Consider the following 12,459-nt stretch of genomic DNA (forward strand, 5'->3'; position numbering starts at 1 on the left):
TTAGTTCACGTACACGACGTGCAGAGGAGATTACAGGTAGCTAAGTATTCTTAGCTACCAAAGGTTTGTTCTAAGGGTTTGAAACAGAAAATAGTAAAGCTGTATTAATGTATTAAGTTCCTACGTAGCGATCTTTTATTTACTACTGACTTTATTATATTAATAGCAAACTATGTATGGCGCCTACTTGCGCACCGCACAATCGTGTCTTTTAGCGACTGGTGGAATTGATATAAACTGAATCAACCACTCAATAGAATTAATGTCTTATTGCATCTAAATTACCAAACGTGGTAATATTGGAACTATCAAGTCAAAATTACTAAGATAATAATTGGTGTTTCTTTATTTATTCCTCTCCTAGGAAATAATATTTATAATTCCTCTTATAGGAAATAATATTTATGGAACGGGACACCCGGAGCAAGAGGACTCCCTACCCAAAGGGCGATGGCTAGAACCAGCGTGCGAGACGCACGGGTTCTGCATCGACCACTGAGGGGTCGGGAAATGCAGGAGCGCAGTGGGGCGGGATGCCCTACTGACGCGGACTCTGAAGCTACCCCTAAGTTCAGAGTTGAGGAACAAATAAGTAGCATAGTCTCTGAGGTCTCGAAATTTCGGACCTCAACCCTGCTGGTCTATAGCGCTTATGTAAGAGGCTATGACCAGGTGATGACCCTCCTGGATTCGGGTGCATCACAAAATTTTGTGAACCTCGCGGCTCTAAGAAAGAGACCGGCGATGATTGAGTCGCTTTGCCAGGATGGCAAGCGAGAAGAGGCGACCGTTCGTTTAGCGAACGGCGCGCTCGTTAAGTCTGAGGGAGTTCAGGTAGAACTCGCCTTCAGCTTTAGTGACTTCTCTTGTAAAGAGAAGTTCACAGTGCTAGGTATGAAGAGTCCGTATGACCTCATCCTAGGCATGCCATGATTGGCAAAGTACCAACCATGGATAGACTGGCAAAGGTCCGATTTCGGAGCACATTAAGGTGCCCACGTTTATAAACGGACTACGGCATGGCCTATCGCGACAGGTCCTTTACAGAAAGGTGCCGTCGACGATGGAAGAGGCAATCCAAAATTGCCTTAGTTGAGGAGCAATCCAACAACAGTGCCTCGGCGATAGCTTGGTATAAGCCGTCGGCCGAGAGGACAGGTCCCACTCCCATAGAGTTGGGCAATACAGACGTTGCCTGTTATAAATGCGGCAAGCGCGGCCATATAATGGCTCGCTGCTATGCCAGGGTCCCTGCTGGGACGAAGACGCCCACACCCCGTTACAAACAGGGTGGTAGTAGTTTGTGAAAAGAGGACGACTTCGTTATATCACATCATTATACTTTTCTAAGCGCAATCCATCATTTTTGGGAAAAGTTCGTTTGGTGTAACAAAATGTGGATACGGGATGAACGAATTATGCAATTGCTACGCTCCAAATTAGAAAGGATAGAGGTTTGCTCGATTTCAGACCTGCAAATTCGCAGGACGGGTCCGACTGAGTTCCTCTTCAGAATGCATCCGGCTAGACCGCAGTATCTCAGTCGAAATAATGGCGATGTGTAACGTATTGAAGGTGATGGTGCAACTCTGCAGTTACATATGTGCACACATAGGAAACGATAGCTTTATTTGCATAGTTTAATAAAGTGTTTGTATGCAATGTGTATGGTTTTTGTAGCTCCGCCGGTTACATGTGGCAGCATTTGAGAGGTCGCGGGTTCGGGTTCCGCCAATGCCGGAAGTTGAAGCCTATAGGGAACTGATATGAGGGGTTCATCAACGCTATCCTTCCAGATAGTGACGTCCCTCGTTTTTGTGCTGAAACTTTCAACATAAGGAAAGTAACGCAATTACAAACCAATGATCGCGAAGAACGGATGGCTAGCAACATTTTTGTAGGAATGAATGGACGTGAATCAATTCACTCACAAATAACACACTCAATTAATATACTCACTTTTTGTTTTACAGTCTCGGCCACAAGTAACAACTCTGCAAGCATATACCTTCTTTATAATGGCACCCTGCTGGCAGCTTTTTGCAGAATGGAGCTGAATTATCACTTGGTTGTCGGCTTCGACATCCGCTTCCGTTAAGTATGTTTTGATTATGACTGGTCAACGGTGCTAAGAGGTCATATTGTTGTGAAGAGATAGGAGCTCCAGGATTCCGCTAAAGCAAGGTCCACTAGCAGCAGAGCACCGATGTTATTCCGCTGGTTCTTCTTAAACCGTGTCCCGCAACTAGAACTGGTTCAAACGGGAAAGATTACCTTGGGCAGAACGTCTCTGGATTCAAGGAATAGTGTTTTATGAACATCCCCACTATCATCGTTACCCCTGTGACCCTGTGGAGTAGGAGCGCATCTCGTGAATACGTCCAGTCGTAATCCAATTTCCCGGCTCGCATTCAAGCTTTATAAACGTCGGCTGGCGGCAGCTTTTGAAGGCATTGCTACTGCGGTCGGACGTTGGCGTCAGCACGGACTAATGACAGAAGGCAGCAGCGCATGAATCAGCATTTTGTTTAAAGTTTAGAATCACGAGAACGGACTCATGGAAGCAAAGTTTGGAGGTGCTACTGAAATGCACAACGCAACTAAATCTCCACCATGTAAGTCAACCCGAGAATAATAATTGTCGGGCTTTACCCGAGTGTCAAGGTATAATTAAACCCCAGTTCATGTATTCCAGAACTCAAGGAAAACTCGCGCATGTTGAAGATACTTCATCAGTTTATGAATAGGCTAACGTGAGACGCATCATGTGGTGGATCGATATACTGTAAGCAGTGTGAATCAACGAGCTCCAGAGATACTGCCACAGCAGTGGTATCGACTACACTAACGGTTTCAAGATGATGTAATTGCCGGATTGAAGGTATGGCAATGCATTTGGGTTCTCATGAGTAGCATGCGCTTCACCCATTTTTTGAGAGTGCGAAATGAGGCTGTCTTTTAAGCAAAGCTGAGCGGCTCAAGGCTCGGCTTGTTACGTGCGGAAACGAGCAAGTGTTTGGACTTGATTACCAGCTTAACTTCGCAGCAGTTATGGATATGTCAATGGTGAATGTGCTACTTGCTCTGACAGCGACGTGGGGAGTACCTGCAAAGCACGGTGGTATACCCAACGCTTACGTAAAAGCGAATAAGAGTCTCACCTTGATATAATTTTGCAGGTACCACAAGGCATGGATATTGGCGAAAAGACTGAAGATCTATACATGGCAGGTAAGAAGGGCTATCGTTGGAATTGTGCAAGAGCTTGTACGGGCTCAAGCAAGTCGGTCGGTTATGGAGCCAGCTTCTGCATATCAAAATGTGCGATGCGGGATTCACACAGTGCGTGGCTGACATGTGTCTCTACTGAAAGCGCGATGACCAGGATATTGTTGTGACAGGGGTCTATGTGGATGGCCTTTTTGTCACAGGTAGCGGTGCGGCTGCGATTGCCCGATTCTTTGCAGGTCTTTCAAGCTTGTCAGTGAAGAATCTTGGCCAAGTGAGCAAGTTTCTAGGAATGCGAGTGGTGCATAACGACGATGGTGGCGATGTACTAGACCGCATTGAGAGGTCATGTTAGCTCACAGCGCTCATTAAACGTTAGTACCGTTAATGTTACATATTTGGACTTGAATCCAGCTATATCTCGGTTTGAGGCAAGGAATTCCAGCAAAGCCACCGGATCCAGCACTTATTTTCTGGCTCATACGTTTTCTGATATATTGTACATGATTATATGTTAATAGGCCGTCATAAAACCTCTCTTTTTATTTTCAATTGAAGGGAAGAAGATTCACCGCGATCGAAACTAAACTGACCCACCCTCTTAATCGTGCTTTGGATTGATTGCTACCTTATCGCTTTAAACGATGTCCAAATCCCAAAAGGGGAGGCGCTTTGCGGTGCCGAAGTCTTCGAGTTCGCCTTGCGCATCGGTTTTTGTTTTAAACTGTCAAACACGAGAGGAAAGATGCTGCTACAAAGAGTGGTGGCAAAGACCGAAGTGAGTATATTGTTCTCTTTAGTCTGCTTTCTCTTCACCTAATCCTTACTGGGCTTTTTACCTGTTTTGTGCCGTTTTCCTGTCACTGACGTATGTCCGCGCCGAAATCAACTTCATCGATGGTGTCGGTAAGTCGGTCGACTACACGTTGCTTTTTAACACTCATCCCTCACGGCGTCGGGCGCACGTCTGACATTCTCCACTTCAGCTTTTTTGTTTCAACTTTCCATGATCCATTGAGCACAGCGTCATCAACTCTCGCAGCCGGACAGCGCTAAATGCTTTCGCTAACAAGTCAGCTGCCATCGCCTTCGTCGGTACGTAGGTGGACTTAACAATCCCTTTCTTGGCGTAATTCTTGATAAACTTGAGCTTAATATCGATGTGCTTTGCGCGTGTCGAACTCTCTTCATTTTCCAGCTGAGGGATTGCCGCTTGATTGTCCATTTTTATGGTCATCGGCAACGCTACAGTGAACTCCAATTCGGTAAGTAGTTCGCGCAGTCCCAATAATTCTTGTCCAGCGTGTGACGCTGACGCAAATTCTGCTTCCATGGTAGACATCGCGATGGCCGCCTGTTTGCGACACATCCAGCCCACAATCATGCCGTTCAAGCAGAATATCCGCCGCTGACCGATTTACGACTGCTCTTATCGCCGGCGAAATCCGCGTCGCCTATGCTGGTAAGTTCCAAAACGGAATTGTTTGTATCTTGTTTTTGCTTGAGCCGTAGTTTCACATCCTTGGTTCCTTTTTGGTACCTCGCGATCCGCTTGGCCAGCTGTTATTCGCTTGATGTTGGCGCATGCGCTCGGCGAGTCGCTCGGTGGACTGCATATGCAATATCGGGGCGTGAGCAGCGTGCTAGCCACAATAGGGATCCAACTATGGACTGGAAGCTCTGCACCGATGCGCCTCTATCTGGAGAATCCTTGGGAAGAAGTAGGTCCACGTCACGCACATCGTTTTCATAATCGAGTCCAATCGGTGTAGTAATAGGATTTGTACCTTGTAAACCGATCTTCATTAATATCTCATCAATAGACGCTTCTTGATCGATGTCATACCCATTCTCAGCCGAATAAAAAATTGCATGCCTAGGAATTTATGGACGACTCCCAAGTCCTTGATCTGCAGTGTTGTCAAGAATCTAAAATTTTGATCCACACGTTCCTGCGTTGTCCCTGTCGCCAATAAATCATCCACATAAACTCCAACAATAGTATGACCAACCGATGTCGATTTTGAAATAGAGACAGGTGTCTGTCACACATTGCACGAAATCTGCTCGTAGCAATTCCTATTGAAGAAGCTCTGACCAAAGTCGGCCAGCTTGCTTCAGACCATACAGACTGCGCTGAAGTCGTAAAACCACTTATCCAGAAGGCTGCAGTCCAAGCCGCTGAAGGTCCGCATCATCCACAATCATACCCTGTGGTACAAACAAATAATTGTCGATTTCTAGCTCCGTGGACGCCTTGACATATGCATTTGGCACATCACCATGTCGCGCTGGCACACCCCATATTTGTGACAGTGCCAAAATTGCCTTACTCGTCGTCATATCCGCGACCGCGGCAAATGTCAGTGTGTAATTTTGCCCAGCGACTGTTCGTTTCCACACGCCACCATGCGTGCTTTATAACGCTCCACGTTACCATTCGCAACTCTTTTCGTTTAAAACACCCACTTCGTGTGAAGCGGGCGCATATCATCAGTGCGGGGCACGTTTCGTTTGAGACCAGCGTATTAATCTCAAATTTTGCTGCACGCTCCCATTCGACGCGCTTATCACTCTTCATAGCAGCTTTCCAACTAGTATGATCTTCATGATACACTGCCCCAATAACCTCGCGTGGTGGGATTTTCTTCCCACCATATCGTGTTACCATGCCCGAACCAGGGCTAGTCACTTCCTTCTATCAGCGGCTTCTTGACTCAAACGTTTTCCTTGACCTTCACGCGTACCGCGCTTTTTCCGTTTTTGAGGTCTGGCGTGTGACTCCTCCCGATGTTTAATATCGTCACAAGTACTTAAGGTCTTCTTTTCGCCCATCTCGGCCTCAACTGCATCATCGCATTGTCGAATGAGCCGATCATTCGCCTTTTTGCTTGGTGTCTTGATATTCTGAACGTGTTGGGTGGTACGTACCACCCGGTCCTTCGTAAATAATAAGCGGTATCCTTTAGCTTCATCATTCTTACCAATAATGATCCCCTCCTACCCGCGTCTGTCAAGTGCCTTCAGCTTTGGTTTACGTATAGCAGTACACGGTGAGCCGAAGATGACAATGTCAGTCAGGATAGGCTTAATCCCTGTCAGCACTTCAATAGGTGATAAGGGTCCAATCTTTTTCTTGAGAAGGGCTGCGGTTCAGAATATAAGCCGCATATTCCGCTGCTTCGCCCCATAAACTTAAAGGCAAGCCAGACCCAAAGACCATTGAGCGCACCATGTTCATAATCGTCTGGTGCATACGTTCCGCTTTCCCGTTAGATGCTTGATTGTCAACTTCCGAAATCTGTCGACGTACACCTTCGCTCTTGCAAAATGGATCCACAACCTTGTATTCACTTCCTCCATCTGTTCGAAGGCAATGTACTCTGCAATCAAAGCGCTTTTCAAAGTAGACGAGGAACTGCTCGAATTGCTTAGATGCCTTGTCTTTGGTCCTGGCGAGAAATACGCGACAGAAATCGCTTTTATGATCAACAAAATTAATCATGTATCGGTTTCCAAGTCTGTCGGCAGGAGTGATCGACCCCTTGATGTCGCTGCAAATGACTCCACAAACTCTATCAATGGGTGCGTTCCGTCCTGTGTCTTTCCGCGATGGGTTATTGCGCCTTTGTTTGCCGTGAGGACATGTCACGCAAGTCGGCCTTTCCTTATCCGTAAGACATATCCCACTTGCAGGGTCACGTGCCATGATCTCTATTGTGTCGTATAAAAGATGGCCAAAACACAGATGAAAATCCAATAGACCCTCCGACTGCACATCGCTGCACGGCGCATTCACTGCGTCAGCGAGAGCTATAGTCACATAATCAACGTCCTTCTTTGCCTCAGCATTGACGACGTTTACAACCAATACGTTGCTTGCATCCGTGTGCACATCAAACACTTTACACCCGTTACCTCGACGGCCAACGTAAAGTTTTAGCCCGTCATAGCAGAGCTCGTATCCCAACTCCTCTATCTTGCCATAAGAAATAATATTCCATGGCCGATTGTGTGCATAGTATACTTCACGTAGGGTGACTTGGCGAACTTCACCGCCCACGCAAGCCTTGAATGTAGCACTTCCCTTGAGCTGCATCTTCTTGGTCTCACCGTTCGGGAGCAAGCATTCTTCTTCGCACTCTACTGAATCATGCAGCTGTGCAGCTGTTATCACGAAATGACGACTGGACCCGCTGTCAAGAATCCATTGGGACGTGGGATCCACCCCATCAGCAACGGCCAGCGCAACATTCTTCTGCTTTTCGCTTGGACAGTCACGCTTGTAGTGCCCTTCTTTTCCACACTGGAAACAAACGCGTGGACTCTTGCTCTCGCGCCAAGTTTTACGTCTTCGATTGCCATCATTCTTAGCTTTCAATACAGCCAACGTTGCCCTACTCCCAAGGATAGATGTAGGATCATTCATCTGAGCAAAGTGCACTAATTCCTTCGCTTGTCTCAAAAAGTCATTACACTGCGGATTATAACGCGCGAGTAGAACTCCTTGAAACGCACTTGACGAACAAGCGTAATTAGCGATGTTCTTGAGCACCTGGTCAGGCGCTCCACCGACAGCATCACTCGCAGCCATCATATACATCATGTGATCATTCCATGTGGCAAAGACCGAAGTGAGTATATTGTTCTGCTTATTCTGCTTTCTCTTCACCTAATCCTAACTGGGCTTTTTACCTGTTTTGTGCCGTTTTCCTGTCACTGACGTATGTACGCGCCGAGATCAACTTCATCGATGGTGTCGGTAAGTCGATCGACTACACGTTGCTTTTTAACATAAACACCCATTTGATGGGTGCAATGTGCTACTGCTGGTGCCTCACTTGACCAAACGCCAAACTTTATTTTCTTCCAGCGCTCCTATCTCCTCACGCATATCCTTCGCGCTTGCTGAAGTGATTTAGACTAATCAGGGCTGTAATACTTGTTCAAGTCCAAATTTAGTAGCATTTTGGATTGAGCTGGACAGTCCTCCCTCTCATGTATATTTACGTATCCTTCAAAGCCTTAGAACCTTCTAGGATCTGACGTCCACCGTGATTTTACTACAGCACACAGTCAGTATAGTCTGATAACTTATAACCTTTAGTAACGTATAGTAAAGTGTGTACCAGGTCTATAAGTTACCAGAGGGAATACTGTAGCTACATTATTAATAATTTCTTTCAGATCTTGCATGGCCCACCATGGGTGACGTTTTTGCTTCCACTAGCAATGTGGTGGATAGAGTAGGCAAAATAATCGGCGCAGTCGGCTTTGTCAAGATGCCGTCCGATGAAGCAGATGTAGCTGATGTTCGAGAGGCAGTGCTTGCAAAATTCTTCCGGAGAATGTTATTGATTTATCCCTTTCAAATTGTGCCCAATCGGCTTCATGTGCTCGACCTGGATGATACTGTATTGGGCCTCTTCAGTCCTGGTTCCTCATGTATTTTTTTCCGCTCGACGCTGCATCGGCACTTGAATAATGATCGGGCCGTCCTCAACTTTTCAAGCTTTGTCAAAGGTAACGACACCTTAGGCAGCTTCTGACCACTGGCATAATCCGCCCCGTACGCAAAGACTATACAATGATACGTGGAAGGCTGGTGGCATCGCTCACGAAATTGCCGCATGTAGCCGGATTTTTCCGTGTGGCTCTACATTCGAAAGGAAACGTTGAATATGTAAGGCCCTGCTTGGAGCAAAACTTACTATTGGTTTTGTGGGACGCCTGGTGTTGGCACAGTTAACGAAGATCTTCCCATGGTAGATTTCGAAGTTGCAACACTCTTAAGTACGTCCGCTAACGTATGGCCAAAGTGCTCACCAAGGGAATTTTTTCTGCGAAAATATTTAGACTGCGGCGAGTGAATATGTGTGATCGCCTCTGAGTATGCGTTGAGGCAACTAGACAAATTTGTGAAGCCAAGCTATTACGAGGAGATAGATTGCAAAGGCTGCATGATTGGAGACGATAGATTGATGGGCATGGGTTCAACAAATACGCAATCGACTGATACGACGATGAATTCTCTTATAAATCAATTTATGATAATGTTCGACCAAAATTACGAAAAGCAAGCTGAGCTTAGCTATTATGAAATGCTTAACGCATGACTCTCTTGTGTAAAGTAAAAAAACGGTTTGGAAGAAGTAGGCAGGCAAACTCATACTATAATGTAAAACTATAAGCTTTTTGTATTTCCGTTGATATAGCGAATTCTTTAGCGGGCTTGTTAGGCTTGTCCGTAGGAACCAGTACCCAATTTAAAGTGTTTTCGCCCAAGCCAAAACTTGGTGCGATTGCCATTGCTTTCTACTAGCGCAAATAGAATGTACAGACAAGATACGACATGGCCTAGAAATAGTAGCGCTCCTACTATCCAAAGTCCGTAGCGTGCGCTGCGCAGCCATGTCGAATTACTAGCGCCAAAACTCAGCTCTCTTGTGTACATCCAAACACTCACGAGCGCAGTGCCCGCGAACTGATTAAGCATCGACGCTGTGAGAGGCACAATAATAGCCTCACCGAGCCGAAGTGTGCGTATTAGCAAAGGAAGTAGCGCAAAAGTGTCAGGGATCGGATCAAATACGGCCGCTAGATCCACAAGCACCAGCAGCACCAATACTCCGCACACTGCAAACCACAAGCATCGGGCAGCGCCGCTATCGCGATCGCTTGAAACACGCTTAGCAGATCCAGAAGAATCAAACACAGAGCGACGATGAGATAATGCAGTGTTGTCTGCGCTCAAGCGATCATCGTCGGTCTCGCTTTCGCTTTCGCTCACTGCGCGAATGATCATTGCTAGAAGATTAATTGTGTGCTCTCTTAAGTGCGGCGCACATAATTCTAAGTTTATCAAAGCGAAAAGGCCTGAGGCCTAGGACTAGATTGTTTCTACTGTTTTTTTAAGCGTGTACGCGTTAAGCATACAGTAGGAGTCAATAGAGCTAATGTCTTATTGCATCAATATTACCCATTTGGTAATTTTGAAACTATATAAGTCAAAATTAATAAAGATAATAATTTGTACTTCTATATTTTTTCTTCTAGGAAATGATATTTATCATTCCTCTTATTAGAAATAAAACTTCACGCATGATTAAAAAAAGATTTATAACCCGAAATATGCTTTTCTTAATTAAACTATTAAGGTTAAGATAGATTTATTTGGATGAAGGTCAATCTTCGTGTAATAGCCACTTACAAAATACTGTTGTCACCGTTAAAATATTGCCAAAATTAGTTTATTACTTCAGCAGTAGGGTGATCTTGCATTTTTTTGGGAATATACAAAAATATACCAAAGTTATTAATTGAAAAAAGATACTAAGTAATTAGAAAAAATATATATATACCAAAAAAAAAGAAGATATATACCACGCATGTATAATATACGTACGAATATACACAAGCTTGGGATCATGAAGAAATATGATTGAAGGCGTTGCTATTTAGCTTTGCTATAGAAGAAGGAACTACAAACTTGTCTTAGATTATTCGCATTAATTTTAATACATATATTCTGTTTTTATGGCGAGGAAAATCCAGTTTCGGATGAAAACCCTCTAATTATCATGCACCATGTACTAGAGATAACGAAGCATCCAATCATGCGTCCTTGCTCGGCAGGTCCTACAATTAGGACCAAACTGGTGGCACATTCCGCACTTTCTGGTTTGGCGTTTTTCGATTCTTTCAATTGCTTGTTGTGATGGGATCCGCTTTTTCTTTAAACGCCCTCTTTCTAAAATAGATGGAGCGTTGCACACAGCTCTTGTAAGGACATCTATAAGCACAATCGGCAATATTTTGTCTTCGGATCTTTCAGAATAGGCGGCTGCATACGTTGATGATTTCCAGGATTCGTGGAAATACGTGACCAGGTCGGGCAATTGTTTGTAATGCCTCAGAGTTAGTAGGGCATGAACGCAAGGCGATCGAACATCATCGAAGTGACCACACGAGCATCGTACATTTTTATCACAAAATTGAACTGCAAGCTTCACCGAGATATTCCTCGCATCTGTACGTATTGCGACGATAAAGCATGAGGAAGAGCATTCATCAACTTCACCACATTTCACAACGGCCAATGTTTATCCACCTAGCGCGATGTATATGGGATTCGTACTCCCCACCCTCTCACTTTCTTGACGTTCATAGACCACTTGCATGCCACGTAGCGCTCGATTTTAATCAAGCAGTCAATGACTGGAAGACTCCGAATTCCCGTCAGCACGCTATTAAGGATTCCACGTCTTTTGACGTCAAAGTGCTGTATCTTGGGCATGGGGAGTAAGCCAATGACCATTTTACACGACCACTGCTGTTCACACTTGCGATATTTGCTGCCACCTTCTCGTACTCCACTGTTGTCCGTGAATGAGCCAATATCCACGTCAAATTCTAAAAGACCTTGAACTTGTATATCTTGTTAAGATTCTCCATCAAGTAGCGGAAGCAAAAAAAGTGTGGGACGTCTGGTGACGCTGCCTGCATAGCTTTTATAAGTCCCTTGTCCCTATCCGATATGATGAATGATGGGCTGGCTGTAGGTGAAAGAGTAGGAAATTCAAAAACCAGGTCCAGTTATCTTCGTTTTCCACCGATACGATCCCAACTCCGATTATTTGGATCTGGTTGTTTGCATATCGCAAGCACGCTACAAGGAGAACTCTACCGACTGGGTCTTCATAAAGATTTCATCCACGGCTATCCCACGCTCACTGTATGGCTTATATGCTTAAAGCCCTTCCCGAGAAAGGAAACATAGCCGCTTCAATTTGTTATCCACGACATCAAGCTTGGATTCGTGACCTCGAATCTTCAGCTCATCCAAGTAGGATGGAATGAGATTGTATTGATCAATGTCGCTTCCGGATAACTCAAGCTTCAACCTCTTGAGAGCGCAATTCACATAGGTGGCGATAATCCCTTTGTTCCTTAACTTCAATTGGATCATCACAGGTGTCACTTTCCTTCCAGAGGATATGGTCATATCTCTGATTGCAGGGTTTAAAGCAATTTGTTTCGCAGTCTCATATCTGCACGACGCCTTGGACGATCCGAATCCTTGACAGGTGTGCATTGTAAACTTTTTCGGAGAGCTGTTAGTATGCGAAAAGGCAAACTGCACAACGAAGAGACAGCCATGTTGCGTCCACACTGCCTTGTAGTGCCGTTTATCGCTTGACACAACACAAATGGACGGTTGCAATTTCGATT

At 45.1% G+C, this 12,459-nt stretch overlaps 1 protein-coding gene across 1 annotated transcript; it reads right to left on the reverse strand.

The window, feature by feature from the left end:
- Nucleotides 1–9,463: 9,463 nt before the first annotated feature.
- CCR75_001451 (uncharacterized protein) lies at nt 9,464–10,033 on the reverse strand (the record flags this gene model as incomplete). Its single annotated transcript, XM_067959554.1, has 1 exon — nt 9,464–10,033. One exon carries the CDS (start codon nt 10,031–10,033, stop codon nt 9,464–9,466), a length of 570 nt encoding a protein of 189 aa, XP_067823724.1.
- Between the last annotated feature and the right edge of the window lie 2,426 nt (nt 10,034–12,459).

The sequence above is a fragment of the Bremia lactucae genome, linkage group LG19 (assembly GCF_004359215.1).
Source record: "Bremia lactucae strain SF5 linkage group LG19, whole genome shotgun sequence".
In the NCBI taxonomy this organism is placed as follows: domain Eukaryota; phylum Oomycota; class Peronosporomycetes; order Peronosporales; family Peronosporaceae; genus Bremia; species Bremia lactucae.